This window comes from Cynocephalus volans, chromosome 1 (genome assembly GCF_027409185.1).
Source record: "Cynocephalus volans isolate mCynVol1 chromosome 1, mCynVol1.pri, whole genome shotgun sequence".
Classification (NCBI taxonomy): domain Eukaryota; kingdom Metazoa; phylum Chordata; class Mammalia; order Dermoptera; family Cynocephalidae; genus Cynocephalus; species Cynocephalus volans.
In genome coordinates, this window is record NC_084460.1 from 58440863 (window position 1) to 58459221 (window position 18359).

The 18359-nt window shown below is 42.9% G+C and overlaps 1 protein-coding gene across 8 annotated transcripts in view; it reads right to left on the minus strand.

Moving 5' to 3' along the window:
- PCNT (pericentrin) overlaps positions 1 to 18359 on the minus strand; it is a 128776-nt gene that overhangs the window by 28535 nt on the left and 81882 nt on the right. For 7 of the 8 annotated variants that reach the window (XM_063079045.1, XM_063079056.1, XM_063079032.1 and 4 more), the window contains 10 exons: positions 17597 to 17826; positions 17030 to 17146; positions 16903 to 16923; positions 15944 to 16147; positions 14235 to 14390; positions 13761 to 13913; positions 4385 to 5302; positions 3477 to 3656; positions 1311 to 2018; positions 488 to 584 (listed from right to left, as the gene is read on the minus strand). In XM_063079045.1, coding sequence (XP_062935115.1) covers positions 488 to 584; positions 1311 to 2018; positions 3477 to 3656; positions 4385 to 5302; positions 13761 to 13913; positions 14235 to 14390; positions 15944 to 16147; positions 16903 to 16923; positions 17030 to 17146; positions 17597 to 17826 — 2784 coding nt within the window. The remainder of the gene's footprint in view (positions 1 to 487; positions 585 to 1310; positions 2019 to 3476; positions 3657 to 4384; positions 5303 to 13760; positions 13914 to 14234; positions 14391 to 15943; positions 16148 to 16902; positions 16924 to 17029; positions 17147 to 17596; positions 17827 to 18359) is intronic. The other variant, XM_063079039.1, reaches the window with a different exon arrangement.

An 18359-nucleotide genomic window follows, 5' to 3' on the forward strand; every position in this document is an offset into this window, starting at 1 on the left:
TTTCAAACAAAGAGGATGGATGAGCAGGTGGGGCTGGGTGAGGCAGAGGTGCTTGAGTGCAAATGTGAGGGGCGCTGCCTGCAGGCCAAGGCGCTGGGCGTGCCTCCTCTGTCTTGGCCCCGCCAAGGACATCTGAACACTGTGTGTGAGCTGGGGTGCACGCCTTTTCTGTAAAGGATGCTAATGGGATCACTGGCAAAATCTGAGTAAAGTCTGGGTTGAGATTCCAGCCTTGATCAGCACAAACTTCCAGGTGCCAAGCGTGGTGCTGCAACCTTGAATGTGTGAAACGCACAATGACACACTCAGGAGTCGCACGGCATCAGGTCTGCAACTCTCATCAGAGTACAGCCAGGTCAGCTGGGTACCCGCAAACATGTAAATGTGAATGCTGGGAGGAATCCAGGGTAAGAAAATACAGGAATTCTTTGTACCATTTCTGAAACTGCCGAAAGAAGTTTAAAAAAAAAAAAAGATACAAACTCACTTTTTCCACTTTCCTCGCTTTTTCCTGCTAGGCCAGGAGATGCTGACGCTTCCAGAGGGTCAAAAGATGTTACCATGAAGTCTTCCACATCTTTCTCCTGTTCAGAAAGGCAGATTTTAAATGATGGTATAATAACAATTTATTGCATCACACACCTTAACTTGCCAGATGGAAACTTTCTAAGGCCTAAATTGATGATCTTCCCACATAAAATCAAAGTTTTCAAAATTTGTAAATATGTTTCCAATAACCTAATCAGAGTCCCCACAGCTCTTCAGGAATATCTTAAAGTAGTCACTAGCAAATATTTCAGATTTAAAAATTTTTTGTATGAAATGACAGTATATAAATGCCTCAGATAACACATATCCCCTAAATTATTTTTTATTTTATCTTTCTTATGATACACAAAACCCAAAAATTATGTTAGAAAAATTATAATCTAACTCAAAATAGTAAATTGATATGGTCTTAATATTAATTAGCATTATATGTGAAACCTGTTAAACAAAAAATACTACAGAAAATAACCCTAAGAAACATATTCTAGACAAAGAATCTTTAAGCAACTTGTACAGAAATATGGGTTCGTGACTGTCCTTCTCAGAACAGGCACCAGTTAATAAGCATGCCCTGGGTGGATTTCTGAAGGGGCCAGCACACCCAGCAAGTTTTAAAACAACTAAAGCCACCTGAGTGCTGGCTGCACAGTCCCACAGGGCGTGCAGGGTGAGCCAACAATGGCAGCTGCTATGAAGTGCGCAGACCGTCGGGCACGTTCCCAAGGGAACACCGGGCCTAAGGGGTGCAGGCAGGCACCTACCACAGCTGTCCTCTCCACATGGTGGTGGCTGGCTGACGGAGACACTGTGCGCTGCAGGACCTGCATTGCTGCTGACTCGCCTAGGTGACAAAGCAGCTCGGGTGCACCAGCCGGCAGCAGCAAGGGGTCCATCCTGTCCTGCAGGGAGGTGTTGGCGCTGCGCAGGCTCAGGGTACCTGAGCAGGGCGTCAGGGGGAGGCTGGGTGGAGGTTCCAGGGTTGAGTCCTTCCTGAGGACCTCTGGGGAGCTCCAGGAAGACAGGTCCAGTGCCCTGCTCAGGTTCTTCAGGGTTTCAGCCTCCTTGGTGTGGCTTGGGTCTTGGAAGCCGCTGTACATGCTATTTTGTAAAGAAAGGGACCCATCCTGCAATGCTAATTTTTCTTGAATGGGAAAATTTGGCATTTCATTTATTATCAAAGAATCCCGATTTTTAATAATATTAGTTAGATCCCATGTGGTTTTATCAGTATTAAATGCTTCCACAGAGAGCGATTTGTCAGGTTCTTCATTGCTATGAGAACTAACACTTGAACTATTTTCTAACATGTATGCTGATGCCAATGGCTGTTGAAATTTAAAATCTTCAGTGTCAACATCCTGGAAGGTCACAGAATACACCAGATGGTTCAATTTTTCTTGAAGTTGTTTCACCTGAGCTATGAGATCGTCCTTCTGAAGCTGACAATCTTCCAGTAGTTTTTCCTTACCCTGAAGTTAAAAAGAATATGCACATAGTAAAATAACTGAATTATAGGATGTCTCATGATTGTCTAGTGTTTATGAGCTGATTTCAGAGACTGTGCACTTAGGGGTGAGATTCCATGATAAGCCCTTTGGTACCTCTAGATGCTTAAGATGTCAAGTTTATCTAATTCCATGAAAAACAATCAAGGCTTAAAGCTTTTTGCTTAAAAGGCATTTGGCATAATGTATTTCTGTACTAATTTACTGAGGACACAAGTTTTTTGTGTGAGGAAAAAAGGACTGGAAGGTTCTAATCTGAACACTGAAAAACAAGACTGTGGTTTACGTAATGAATTTGGAGTTTCCTTGTCAGCATATAACTTCTAAGAATTTGGCAACCAACGTGATGTGATGTCATGGGGCTGAGTTGTCTCTTAAGAATTCAAATGTTCCCAGCACGAGGGCATTCAAACAAATTTGCTGCACAGAAATGGTGAAGATTCCCTCTGAACAGAATACATTTCCTGATGGGAGTTGATGAACACATGAAACCAGAGTCAGGCATCTTCTCTCAGAACCACCAGGCCAGTGTGCTGTGGACTCAGAATCTCTCAGGTCTAACATGCTACATGATACACATGGTGAGTGACATGCAGGCCCCACCCTGCACTCATCACAAAGCACCCCAGCAATGTGTGTGACTTTCACACCAGCCCAAGCACACTTTGGCACCACACGTGGGAAAGCAAAAAACCCAACCAACAAATCACTTTTGGTTCTAAGAGCCTTCTGGCTCTCAGAATGTGGATAAGGAGTTGGGGCCTGTCTTGTGAGGAGAGTGAGGATGAGACGGGGACAGCTATGTGTCAACAAAGGCTAGGTGGGACTCACCCACCAGGAGGAACCATGATGCGAAGGACAGCAAGCAGCCCCAGCCACCAAGGGCAAGTGATTTTGAGGACCTGTCCTGGGTACGAGGGCATGAGTGGCACTAGCACCTGCTCTTCTTCTTAAATCTCAACCCTGAGACAATCTGAAGTTGCCACAAAAAAGCCTCCCCTGGGAAAAGAAAAGACAACTTTTCTTGAAGTAAAAATACAGAGGATAATAAACCCAAAGTCAAAAATAAATCTAAAGCCTTTCAAAGTAAAACAGACACTGGAAATGAAGGTTCTGGGACAAGGTGGGGTCCGTGGGGGTGATTTGGTCCTAAGGACAAGCTCAGGAGTGCAGTCAAAGACACTGGTATCAATTACAAGGAAAAAGAAACTAATTGTTTATCGTTCACAAGCCGCTTATTAGACCATGGGCAATGTCTGTTTCGAGGGAGTGTCTTAAATAAACATGCAGGAAGTGTCTAAATGGAAGTGGACAGCGTAGTCACAGTGGGACAGGATAAACTCGGGGAGCACGCCCCACAAGCGTCCTCGATGGTGTGATCTCTGTGCACTCGGCGCCCAGCCCTCCCAGAATGTGAAGCACCTTCCTTCTCCCCGACACCTTGCTGCTGTCCCCCACACTCCAGCGGACTTCATCGCTCATCAGGAGCAGCTCTGACTCCAGTTGCCGCTGGCAGAGGGTGAGCACTGACATCACGCTTTCTTGTTTCGGGAGATCTGCATCCTTTAAAGTCACCAGGACTTTGGCAGGCTGAAAATCATCCTTAACAGAGAGAACAGGAATGATGCTTACAAAGGTGAAGCTGAATGTATCAGAAACCGTCGTTCCCCCACCCCCCAGTGCAGGAGACTGCCCAGCTCTGGGCAGCACATGACGCAGCAGGGACACCAGGGGAGGGCAGGTAGCCTGTCCACAGTCCTGCTATCTGCTCACTGCCCAGCTGGTCTACTTGAGCATGAGGCTGAGAACTCAGGGCAGCACCACAGACCAGGGCAGCTGGGGCACCTGACAGAGCAGCCGCCCACTCAGGACCTACATGGGCATCGGGGCAGCAGCTGATCCCCAAAGCTCTACTCAGACACAAACTGGAGCATAAAAAAGAAGACTCATATAAGGCCTTCTGTTCCCAAATGAAATGAGCTTAAAATTTTACTTAGGAAATGCTTGTTAAGAGATAAACCATTTGATTAGAAACCACAGAGGAAAATTAAGAAAGACTGTCTAACACAAAATGATCGCCGTATCATCAGACAGTATGGTATTAAAGGAAGAATTGTTTTAAAAAGCTTAAGTAACTTATAAAATAGTGAACTCCCAGCCTGATCTGAGAGTGGATCCTAACCAGGCCCGGCTGCAGGAGCTCCAGGCCCCTCTCCTCCTCCAGCAGGTCACAAGCCACCAGGAGAGCTGTCCCTTGAGTGCCTCAGCCTCTCTCACCCCAGATCCCTCACTTGCACTGGCTCCATGGCCTGCACAGGAACAAGGCCTACCTGTGTGTCTTGGTCCAGGTCATGGGGGACTGTGGTCAGCCACCTGCCACCAACACCCCACTCCGATTCGTCCTCGCACACGGCCTCTGCAACCCTGGCGACCCACGCCTCAGTGATGCCCCCCACACGAGGCTGCAGGCAGGCCCTGGGTGCCGGTGTGTGGGCTGCAGCCCGCGGGGTCTGCTGTCTGTCCAGCTCTGTCTGGCACCTCAGGAAACGCTGGTTCAGCACCTGCAGCTGGTGGCTCAGGCGGGCACACTGAGCGCGCAGCCGCTGCAGCTCAGGAGGCTCATCTTGTGCAGCCAGGGGTCGCTGTTCCAGAGCGCAGCGGAAACGGGCCAAGGCCAACAGGATGGCCTCCAGCTCGGCAGAATGGGCCACGTTCCGCTTGTTCATAGCATTAATTTCTAAATCTCTCTCCGCAATCATGGCTTCCTTTGCTTTTAGGGCAACTTCAAACTCCTGGATCTGGGAGGCCATATTCTTGACCTCGGCCTCCCTGAGGGCCGCACTGCGCCTCAGCTCAGCCAGCTGCCGCGCAGCAGCCACCTCTGCTTGCCGCAGGCGCTGCTGCACGGCCTCCAATGCCTGGCTGTGTCCCTGTGCTTGGTCAGCCAGCAGCTGGCTCAGGGACTCCTTGGCCATGAGTGCAGCGTCAAGCTCGCCCTGCAGCAGCTGCCCGACTGGGCTCTCCACCTGCAAGCTGAGCAGCTCACTCTGGAGACTCTCAGCCTGGCTGTCACTGACTTCATGCACCACAGGCCCCATGATGGACAGCTCTCTCTGCAGCTTCTCAATGACTTCATGGAGCTGTTCAATTTCTTCTGCTTTATCCTTTTGTAATCGCTCTTGGTTCTCTTGCAAATTTTCTATAATGGCTTTCAGCTCCTCAATTTCAGAACTTCTGCTATACTCAACCTGAGGAGAAAGCACATTTCAGAGCCAAATTAAACGTACCCTCTTCAGAATGTCCCTCTTTCAACATGCAGTTCAGCCTTGTAGAAGCGAGACTCAACAGCTCAGTGTGGCTAGGCAGCATTCGATGTTTGCAGACCCCCAGTGCTACACTCCAGTGCTTCAGGTGCAACCGCTGGTCAAGGTTGGCACCTCTGGCTGCTGCTCTGTCCCCTTCCCAAACACCTCCACACACTCGGCTGTCAACTCGCAAGGAAGCTCTGGCTTAGTCACTTCCCAGGCAAGAACAGCCACACCATAATGCTTTCACCACCCTTTATGTTAACATTTAAACGACTTTGATTTGAATTCCCTGAAAGAAGCATTTAGATTTAAGGTATCATTCTAACACCAGAATAAAAGTGAGAAAATTGGCCAGAGAATTTGCAAAAATGAAGAACTGAATGAGCCCAGGTACTGCCCATTCTGCCTGCGTTCACGCCTGCATAGGAACATGGGTATTTCCACTGTTGCTGCCTCAGCTACTACACCAGGCTTCAAAGGAGGATACATTTACCTGTGCCATTTAACCCAATCTTCAGCAATTTTGAGGCAAGAGGTATTATGATTCCTACTTTAAACATGGGAAAATTGCAACTTAGATATCAAGTATCTTTCCAAACCCACAAAAATAGTAAGTGGAAAATCAGGATTGAAATCTATGTCAATATGGCTCCCAACTCCATTCTCTTAAAGTAGCACTGGTGGTGACCAAGTGGAAAAATTGTAACCAATTTATGTTCTAGCTAACAATTTTCAAACAATTTGTTATAGTCAGTGTCTCCTTCCAAAAAATTGAGTGTTTCAAAACAATTCTTGGTTTCACTAGAACTACTTCACAGTTACTTTAGGTGCAAATACAAATCGGGCCTGGAGTATAAACAAAAATAAGAAACCTGTTTAGTTTTTGGCTTTGGTTTGGACAATATCAGCTATATACTGTATACACATTTACTGTTTATGAATACAATATTATACATTTGACAAAAGATAATTGCTAAATGCAAGGCTAGATCCTCCCATCTTCTTCCAGTTCTATTTTGCACACCCCCTTACTGTGCACTGCACAGACCCACGTCTTTGTGCAGGCAAGTGAAGAGATTTTTAAAGATAATTCTTACTGTATGCAATTTTTGCTCTCACACCAAATGTACTAAATACACTGGAATAAAAGAGTACGTACTACAAAAGTCATAATCATAACACAAATATTACATTTAAAATATTGGAGCCAGCACACAAAGGTGGCTCCCAAACGTAAAACACTAAAATCTAAAATCAGTCCTTGGAGATAGAGTGCAGTTGGAACAGAACAAGAAAGAGACAAAAACATGTTAAGGTGCCAAAAATTAGGTTGGGGAATTCAGAAAAAGGGTAGACGTGACAGCAGAGAGCACATACGCTGGGGTCTCCCTGAACATGGCGTGTGGTCTCTTCCCGTACAGGATGGTGCAGAGGGGCCTGACCTGAGTGCCACATGTTCTCCAGGGAAAGGAAACCCAGATGGGCCCGCTCTGCCCAGCGTGGTGTATTATCAAAGGAACATCCCTCAGCACCAGCAGGGGACTCAGAGGAGCAAGGAGCAGGGCTGGGAAAGGGAGGCTTGAGATCAAAGCTGGGGTTCCAAGTTTGGTGAGGACAGATGCTCCTCAAATGATTTCATGAAATCTGGAGGGTGACACCCCACCCGCCTGTGGGCCCAGGAGGTCATGAGGGGAACTCAAGATGTGGTAAAGGACACCACAGGAGGGAATTTCCATTTCTGAGGCTCTGCCCTCAGGCAGTACAGCTTGAGAAGGCTCAGGAGAAGGAATCAGGTCAAGCTATGGAGAGCAAGGAGGTGTTCCCAAAAGACAGAGAAGAAGGGAAAGAAGAGCCCCAGATTCCGTGTGTCATTTCTACCCACGTCTCAGGCCAACTCCATCACAAGGGTGGAGATATCGACAGCTACCCCTGCAGGCAAGACAGAGTGGGTCCTCTGAGTCTAACCAAGCTGACTAATTCTAAAACAAAAATCTCAACACTCTTCAGAAGCCAGAGCCCCCACAACATAACTTGCAGAATGTCAAGGATGCAAATAAAAATTATTCACCACCACCACCACCAAATATCAAGAACATGCAGCCAATTCTGAAAAAACAACCAATGGCACCAACCCTGAGAGGACAAAAGATGCTTAAACAAGCAAACAAGAATGTTAACACAGATGCGAACAATTGTGTTCAAGGACCTAAAGAAAAGTATGCTCACAATAAACAAAAAGAAGAAAGGAAATACTGACAGAAGAACAGACACTATAAAAAGAAACAAAAATTTTATGACTAAAAATTACAGTATCTGAAATTTTAAAATGTACTCATACTGGATGTGACAAAGAGTCCACAAACTTAAAGCATCATGGAGATTATCCCATCAGGAGAGGAGAAAGGAAAAGAATTATAAAAAATGCACATGGCCTCAAATATCCACGGGAAGATGGGAGAGGTAGGGCATATTTGCAACTGGAGCTCCACAAGAGAGAGGCAGATATCTCAATAAATGATGGCCAAAAATATCTCAATATAAAACATTAATTTGAATAGCCCTACAGCTAGTAGGGAAATTGAATATGAAATTTTTTAAAACCCCAACGAAGAACTCATCAGGCCCATATGGTTTCACTAAACAACTCTACTCAGCATTCAAAGGGTAAATAATAAATAACACTGACTCTACACAGTCTTCCAGAAAACAGAAGATGAAAAAAAGATTCGTTAAATGAAGCCATTATCACCCTGACACCAAAAACAGACAAAGACATCACAAGAAAACAACAGACCAATAATATCCCCGATGAATATAGATGTATAACTTAACAAAACATTAGTAAGTAGAATTCAGCAATATATAAAAAGAATTATGTTCAGAATCTTCAGAGAGTTTATGATTCATATTATCTTTCACTCCCATTTTCCATGAACTTTTTGAAGTGCCTCCAAGTGGAGTTTATTCCAGGGATGCAAGGCTGGTTCAATATTTGAAAATCCACCGTATTACCAGGCTAAAGAAGAAAAATCACATGATCACATCGATTGATGCAGAAAAAAGATTTGACAAAATTAAATACCATTTTTGTTTAAAAAAAAAAAAAAACTCTCAGAAAACAAAGAATAGAGAAGAACTTCCTCAAGTTGATAAAGAATACCTAAAAAGAGCCTAAAGGTAACATCACATTTAATGGTGAAAGACTGAATGTTTTCCCATAAGATCAGAAACAAGGCAAAAATGTCCACTACAGCACTGTTATTCAATATAGCACTGGAAGTCCTAGCTAGCTTGATAAGGCAAAAGGATACAAAAAAAGCATACAGGTTGGAAAGTTACATATAGAACTATCCCTATTTGCAGATGACATGACAGTCTACACAGAAAATTCCAAAAAAAAACACAAAAAGCCTTTACAGTTAACAGTGAGTTTAGCAAGGTCACAGGATACAGGTTGATATATAAAAATCAACTGTAATTCCATATACTAGCAATAAATAACTAGAATTCAAAATTAACTGGCCAGCTTCCAAAAAGAAAGTAAAATTAAATATATCATTTATGATAATGTACCATATCAAAATAAAATATGTAGTATAAACCTAACCCTAACAAAATATATGCAAAACATGTAAGTTGAAAACTATACAACACCAAGGAAATAAATAAATAAATAGATAAATAGATAAATAAATAAATAAATGGAAAGTTATATCATGTTTGTGGACTGGAAGACTCAATATTGTTAAGATGTTAATTTTCTCCAAATCAATCTATAGATTCAATGTAATTCCAATCAAAATAGCAGCAAGAGTTTTTGTAGATATCAGCATTTTAATTCAAATATGTACATGAAAAGTCAAAGAAACTAGAATATCCAAAACCACTTTGTAAAAACAGAAAAAGTGGGAAGATTCACATTATCTGATTTGAAGACTTCTTATTAAGTTACAGTAACAGTGTGATATTAGCAGAGAGAAAGAGAGAAACCTAGATTAATAAAACTAAACAGAGAGTTCAGAAATGGATCTAAACAAACATGGCTAATTGGTTTTTGAGAGGTGCAAAGGCAATTCAATGGAAAAAAAGAGTTTTTCAACTAATAGTGCTGGAACAGCAGGACATACACATGCCAACAATCAACTGAAAGTGCGTCAGAGACGTATATGTAGTGAAACCACAGAATGTCTAAAAGAAGACAGGAGAATACTTTGGGTTAGGCAAAGTGCTCTTAGATACAACTCCAAAAGTGTAATCCAGTAAACAAATTACTGAAGTAGACTTTGTCGAAAATAAAAAGCCTTGCTCTGTGAAACATATTAAGAATGTGAAGAGACAAGCCATGGAGTGAGAGAAAGTACCTACAAGTAGTGTATCAAAAAAACAACTTGTGCTCAGAACAAAGAATTCCCAAAACTCAACAGTAAGAAAACAAACAACCCAATTTTCTAAAATTTAGCAAAATATTTGAACAAATATTTCACCTCAACATGAGTGCAAATATGCACAGAAAAAGATACTCAAGATCAGCAGTCATTAAGGAAATGCAGATCAAAACTACTAGGATATACCAACACACATCTACCAGAATGGCTAAAGTTAAAAGACTGACCATAGCAAGTACTGATGAGGATGTGGCTAGGCCTGGGGCTCTCACATACTGCCAGCAGAATGTAAAATGGTAGGGCAACTACAGAAACCAGTCTGGAGGTTTTCCTTAAGGTTAAATATATACTTACATATAAATCAGCCATTCCACTCTTTGGTATTCAACCTAAAGAAATGAAAACTTATTTCCTCACAAAAACCTGTACATGAATGTTTACAGCAGCTCAATTCATAATTGCCAAAAGCAACAAACAACCCAATGTCCCTCAGAGGGTGAATGGATAAAGTGTGGTACGTCCACACAAGACCACTCAACACTGACACACTCCACAGCGTGAGTGACTTACAAATGCATTACACTGAGTGAGTGACTTGATGTGGAATTCTGGAAAGGGCTAAAAAACAGGTCAGTGAGGTTGCCAGGGCTGGGGGGTGACCACAAAGTGGCAGGCAGCACAGGGAAATTTCTGGAAGGATGGCATTGTGGTGGTGATTACAGGACTAAATGCATTTTTCAAAACTCATAAAGCTCACCAAAAAGTGAATTTTACTGTGTGTAAATTTTAGAAAATAAAAACCGAAAAATTTAAAAATAAATGGTTATATCTCCTTGGACCTGGAGGGAAGCACTAGCAGACCACGGCACGCCCTGCCAAGGTGAGTCCAGGAGACCCGCGTGGCAGAGGAAGCCCCTCCACCCGACCCAGAGGGAAGTGCCAGTTCCCGCAGCATGCCCCACTAAGGTGAGCTGAGGCCTGCATAGTGCTGGGGGCGTATTCTATGGCCACAAATTCTGGATCAAGACCCAAGGTGGGGTAATATAGCCATTATCACACCTACTGTCAAGCAAGGACAATTCACCACCACAGTAGTAGCCAGGGCCACTCTACAGGTAACCTACTGATCACTCAATTACACTGATATGAGTCACCAGTAAAGCCTGCAAATAAAGGAAGAAATCTGTATCCTCATAGCCAACCTCGGTATAAGAGAAGAAGCAAACCCTCTACCAAATGACCAAACATCAACAAAAAAATACTAGACACTGCAATAAGAAAGAAATGGAAATAAAAGACAAAGATAAGAAAGAAACAAAACTTTCTTTTTTTGAAGATGGTATAATCCTATACACAGAAAGCCCTAAAGAATCTACAAACTCTGCTAACGTACAGTTGACCCTTGAACAATTTGAGGGTTAGGGGCCTCTATCCCCCACCCAGTCAAAAATCCACATATAACTTTTAACTACCCCAAAACTTCACTACTTAATTACTACTCAAGTACATCGCACGTTTCCAGGGTCTGCACTGAAATCAGACACCGGAAGTGTAGAAGCAGCTCTGCATCATTACTTAAGTAGTAGTTTGGTTAACTAGTTACTTAACTATTTGGTCATGTCATGAATAACCCCAGATTTTCCAATGTATTTACTGAAAATCTGTAGGTAAGTGGGCCTCCACAGTTCAAACCCGTGTTGTTCAGGATTTGCTATAAATAACTTTAGCAAGGTAACGAGGTATATGGTTAATATGAAAAAATTATTTATACACGCATGTGTGTGCATATACTCATGACAAACAACTAGATGAAAAAAATTTTAACAGTAACACAAAAAACTCTAAAATGACTTAGGAATTATCTTAACAAAAGATGTGTAAGACCTCTTTATTCAAAACTATAGAATAAGGGAAAAGTAAATGATAAAATTAAAGAAACATCAGTAATCCCAGTGTTAGAATAAGCAATACAGGAAGGGATGCTACATGCTGAGAATAAGATGTTGGAAAGACAAGGAGCTGCTGGAGAAGGAAGTATGAAAGCAAGCAACCACAATCACCACCACATCAGTGGAGACAAGAGCATAATCTTTGCAACACACCCGAAAGATCCTCGACTCCAGAAGATGAGAATCTTCACTGACATAAAAATAAGGGTAGAAAACATCAACTATGGTTTCCTTCAAAGAATTAGAAACCTAACAAGGGTCAGCCTTTTAAATGAAATTTTAGTTTTATTTATTATGTAAAGCAAAAATAAATAAACAACATCCACACCTTTACGAAAAACTAGAATTAGAGAAGATAAAGGATGTGTAGATTTGCACATATCTAGAAAAGGAAAATATTTGGGATTTTCATTATGAAGCTTTCAATTCTTAACAAAACTAAAATATTGTCCTTTTCATGGAAAATAATTTTAATGTTTTTCATTATATAAAATTACATTCACATGGCAAATTCTAAAGCAGTAAGGACAAATAATAGACACAATCTTTTTTTAAAAAATAATGATTATAATTAAAAATTAAAGGCATTTCTCAAAGTATTAATAGAAAAGGATATTTAAAAATGTTACCAAATATGCATGATACTAACAGATACAACACAGGTCATTAATATCTCAAAGTCTCTGCCACTTGGAAATCTGGAGAAGTATAAAACTACAGACAAAACTTCTACTTTCTACCCTATGGCCCCCGCTATACTTACATCCTCCTCCAAAATTAATGAAAAAAAGTATTATAAACATTACACAAGGAAACAGAGGACTGTCACCCTAGAAAGCCAGAGGCCCCTGCCAATCACACCTATAAACCACCAAGAACTTAACACAGGAGATATAGCCATGGCTGGAGGAAGAGAGACACATCGCGCGCGCGTGTGCGTGTTTGTGTGCGTGCATGCGCGCGCGATGTGTGGGTGTTGCCTGGAGCTGCTCACTCACAGATATTATCTCCTTTTCTTTGTTGTGCAGAAATGCCTGTGGAAGTAGTAATAACCACCACCATAATAATAATAATGATAAAGCCAACAGAGTATTACTACGTGAAATATTCCCGACTTTGTAGATATGAAATGTCTTAATTAAATAAGCCTGCAGTTTTAAATTTGAAAATTGAAAATTGAAAATTCAATTAGAAAATGTTTTTCTATTAAAGTCCTTTCTGCTTAAAATGACATATTAGTTTGGCTTTCAAAATCCAATTATTGTATTTCTCCAGGAAATTTGTTTCAAAGCAATCACCAAAGTAGAACTAGGCTCTTGCCTGGTTCTCATCTACTAAGGGAGAATTCACACTGAAAGGACATCTTGTTACTAGGACCAGCCTGAAACTCCCTTTTGACTCCACATACTTTCAAATCATACAGATGCAACCTTTGTAAGAATTAGACGTAAACGACACAGCCCCTCAGATTTCCTCAGTACTATTATATTAGTTCACTCAGGGTTGGACCACAGATGGGGACTCTAAACATGTTTCAAGGCCATCATGTAAAGTTATGTTTTCTTTGCAACTTTGAATATCATCTCAACTACATAGAGATTGTTTTTCTGCTTCAAAAGCACAGTTACATTAAAATAATAGAGACTTAGAAACAGGTTTTTCCCCACCATGCAGTGGGTCACCCCTTCTAGAAGACACAGCCCCTAAGGGCCTAAAGCCATTCACATCTTCCCAGCATGATTTATCTCCTCCTGCCATTTCTGTCATTCGGGAAGCCCTCTCCTGGAACTTCACTCCAACAAAGACCTGACTATCAGGGCTGCGAACAGGAAGGAGAGTTGGGGACAGAGGTCTCTGGTTGCCCACTCCTGGTCACTCGAACACTGCCCCTGCATCCCAGCCCTAGTGCAGAAGTCAGGCACTCCTAGAGCTTCAGAGAGAAATCTCCCACATGGCTGGGAGGCCAGAGACTCATCTCCCACAACCGAGGGTCTCTGTGGTTGACCCCAGCATTTACATGATCAGAATAAACTTTGGATTCAAGGTGGATGGTCTTTAGTTTACCTTCAAGTTGGCATTCTCTTCTTCAAGTTCTCTGATGCTGACGGCAGCATGGCTGTTCTGCACATCTAATTTTAAGTTCAGATGTAGTATTTCTTCATTTTTACTCACTAAGTCACCTTTAATCTTTTCTAGCTGTTCTTTTAAGTCCAAAACCTTTCATTAAAACAGAAAACAGGAAGGATTAAAAATTACCTAATACTCCAACTGATTTAATAAAATTGCTATTTAATTTTTGAAAGATTAAAAAGTACATGCCCAAAAAAAAAAAAAAAAAAAAAAAGTACATGCCCAAAACAGTTATTACTGTCCTATATCCTTGTAAAAGTGATAAAACTACAAAGGACATGCAATAATCACCAACACACCAGCTGCACCACTGGAATATCTGGCCTCCTACACAGAACTCACTGAAGGTTAGCAGCAGACACTCTAAGCTGGAGCCAGGCAGTCCCAATAGCCCTGCTCCCCACGCACCTCGCCCTTGCACCCCAGAAGTGCCCTCTGAGCCACCTCAGCTTGGATTTCTGGACCCTCAGGAGGAACAGAGCATTTGCCTTCATCTGGTTCAGACGTCAACGTGGATGCCAGAAGCAAGTCACTCATCTGCTGCTCCTTCAATACCTCTTTATCCTATTCATGAAAAAAAAATTATTTTAGGCAAATATTTAAGGAATCAGGAACCTCAACTTCTATCTGTTAACATATAAATCATCCTCAGCTCTTCCTGAAGCACAGTGGGTACACCTGCACACACCTGCACTCAGTGACTCACCAGAAACACACAGAGGACAGAACCCAGCCACACTCCCAACAGAGACCACCCGGTGAAGGATGTGGCTCCAAAGAGAGAGCCACAGACGGTGCCCATGATTCCACAGCAAGAAATTTATCTTCAGTAATCATTCAACAAGATAAAAATTTTTCAGTAGACTGTTAAAAAATTTTTTTAAAAATTGGAAAGAACTTGCTAAAAAACAGGGCAACGGCTAAAAGCACATCCATACAATGGATGCTAACAGCCCATGAAAAAGTTCACAGAGAACATTTAACGGAGAAAACGCTCACAAAACAGTCAGTGGGAAGAAACAGGCAAACCAATCCATATATGTGGTCCAATTCTGTGGAGGAAAAAAAGGCATTTTCTATACCCCTGGCACCTAATAAACTCAGTGAATGTTTCCTGAGCAAATGAAGGAAGGAATGAATAAATGAAAGGATGAACCAGCACCAACAAGGGAGCCGTCATCAAAGCACAGGAAGTGGCTGGACCAGGGCCACAGTGCCCCTGGCTCAGGTTAAATCAGGAGATGCTGGCGTGCCCCTCCCAGAACAGTGAAACAGAAACACATCCCACCCTCAAGAAGAGCCTTGCCTTCACTTAATAGTTCTCATCAGCATTTATGAGAACAGACACGTGAGAAAACTCTCCTACCATCCTCCAACCAGGATTTGTGCTGGAGCACCCAACTACTGATTCTGAAATAAAATTTCTCGTTAAGGCTCACTTTTCAAGTATCTTTTTAACCTCCAGTGACATAAAGTAAAAGCCAGAGGTTCAATTACTTTTAGCTGAATGCTCAGAAAGGAGGCACAAATGCTTCCTAGAAATGCAGGAACACAGCCACCCCAGCCAACGAGGGACAGCCTGGGCGGGCCCAGTTTCCCCAACTCACCTCTAACCTCGGACACACATGAGCTCATGCGAGACATCACATGCATAACTACAAGCCACAATATAAAAACTATCGCTAGAGATACTTTCATTGGGAAGCTGACATAAATTCTTAAACTCAAAAATTAAAATAATTATAACTAGCTCTAAACAAAGTATTTAGTAAGTTTTTTAAAAACCTACAAAACTTAAATATTTACTTTATGAAATTACTAAGGATAAGTTTGGAGTACCGGAGAAATAAAGAAGTCATATAAAAATGGTATAAAATGCTACTCTAGTAAATAAAAGCAAGCATCTCCAGAGAGGTCAAAGTAAACTCGCTCTTCCATCGCCAGTGATGCCTGCATTCGACTCCAAGGCCTGGTGTGTTTCTGGTGCAATTCAGTGGACATGAGTGAAGAAGACCCACCACCCTATGCCCAGCAGCCCAAGTGAACCCAGAGGACAGAAACACTGCCAGTGCCAAGACTCCTCTGCACTCCTGCAACTATGCAGATAGACAGTTTACTTGTAATTCTTTCACAATTTTTTTCTGTTTTTCCAATTCTTCCTGGAGCTGGACCACTTTTCTTCTGGTGTTGACATTTGTCTCCTCGAGATGTTTAATTTCTTCTTCTTGGATTAACAGTTGTCTATCTGCCAACTCTTTCTTTATAACCAATTCATTAAATCCATCTGACTTTTCTCTCAACTTTTCTTGTAACGATTCAACCTAGAACAAGAAAGCACACAGTGCAACTGAGCACAAGCAGGCAGTGCTCTATGCTCTTCTCTAGACCCAGGCTCCACAATGACACCTAATGACAGAGTGGGATAAAGGTGTACTAAGGACATTCTCTGTTAATAAAAAGGCACAAAAAAAATAATATAATGAAAACTTTGTTAGTAAAATAAGATTAGTTCTGATAGAAAGGACAGAACACTACTCAGCAATGAAAAAGAATGAACAATGCATAGGTAACCACCTGGATGAATCTCCAGAAAATAAGGCTGAGTGAAAAAAGTCAATTCCAAAAGGTAACATACGCATGATTCCATTTATATAGTATTATAGAAGTAACAGATTGTGGAAAGAGATGACAGATTCCTGGGAGTCGGGGGCTGGGGAGAGGATGTGGCTAGGAGGGCAGTATGAGGGGCCCTATGGGGAGGGATGCTCTGTGGCTCTGCTGCATACTGTTGACCAGTTGTGATGTGGTACCCTGGTGCTGTAAGATGTGACCTTGGGGGATGAGGCATAGAGCTGCTTCTGACAACCACATGTGAATCCACCATTATCTCAAAATAAATTTAATTTAAACAAAGAATAAGCAAATCAACTACAGCTACCTCAGACAAGAGGAAGCCCCAAGCAAAAGGAGGACGTCCACACTGCCCCTCCCTGTCTGGGCATGCAGAGTGAGGGCAAGCCATGGACACCAGTCACGCAGAAGGGACAAAGCACAGGCAAGCACTGCCCACCCTTACCTCTGCATCCAGCTGTGAGCACTGTTGGTTCCACGTACATGGATGGCAGAAAGTCAAAATGAGACAGAGCTTAAAAACACTGTAGAGAATTGCTCCCAAAGGCAGGGCACATGGCAGGCTCACTCACCTGGCTGTCGCAGGGGCCCCAGGGCTGTGGCTTGGCCGCCTGGCGGAGCTGCCCCTCCAGCCTCCGAATTTCCTGCTGGAACTCCTCACGTTCATGCTCCCGCTCAGCAGCCTGTTCCTGGGACGAGAGGCAGCATGTTGGGACCACCCTGCAGGGAGCGTGTGACAGGCAGGGCCTGGCCTCAGGTGACCTCCACAGCCACTGCACACGTGTCCACCAGCCCAGTAATGTGAACTCTAAATGCCCCCCTCCTCACAGCTGTTTTTGTGAAGTGGAGTTAAGAGGAATGGCCCTTTGGATGTAACATGGTGGAGACTTAGACCGCAGGAAGAACCGCAGGCCAAGAGGATGGCGAGGATGCCCCTGGATCACACGCCACAAAATGCTGACAATGTGAAAGTGCCCACTGAGACCACAGGAACACAGGAATCTATCTGTACAGTGGAGGGCTAGACAACGATCTTCAATGTCATATTACAGAAGCTTATTTAATGACCCGGAATGAAGTTCATGCTATAGTGAGGAATTTTAGTGATGCAAATAAAAATTCTAATTCAGAATTCTTACATCCATGAACTGCCGCTGGCTGCGCAAATGCTTGTCGAGAGAGGCCATCTGCTGTCTGAGGGTGGAGATTTCCTTGGCACGTGCGGCACACCCCTGATGCTGAGAGAGCTGTTCCTCCAACTCAGACTCCAGAACCTTCATCTGAGAGAGCAGAGCTGAGCGGTCCTTCTCAGACTGCTTCCGGGCCTCTGACTGCTCCTCAATTAGAGAGTCCACTTCCTTCCTTAGAGCTAATAATGCAAAAAAGACGGCTGTTGGGGAAAGCTTGCAACTCAGAGCATGGTGCTAATGTTGGGCAGAGAGCACAACACATGCATTTTCTTGTAGTGACGACATATAGAGCAGAAACCAAAACACAACGGACTGCTGTAGGAGCCCCAGAATGGCTGGGAAAGAGCATACACTGCACCTGGCCTCCCTGACAGGCAGGGTTAGAGCACAGGGGTTCTGTGAAGCTTCCAAACCTCACTCCCACGAAGACAGGCACAGTTCATCCCCTTTCTGAAACCTTTTGCTCTCTCAGAGATGTGACACGGTGAGGTCAGCGCTGCCATGTGGGATAAACATGCACCCCAAGAGCCCACAGGAGCCTCTCTCCAGCAGATCCCGAGCCCACAGCCTCACATATCCACAGTTTAGTCAGTCACCAAAAATAAAGCCAAATTTTTTTTGCATAAAAAACAAAAAGCACAACAAAAAAAAATCTTTTAAATGAAAATTGGCTAAGAAAAAATTTTTAAAGCCTGAGAAGAATACATCTTGG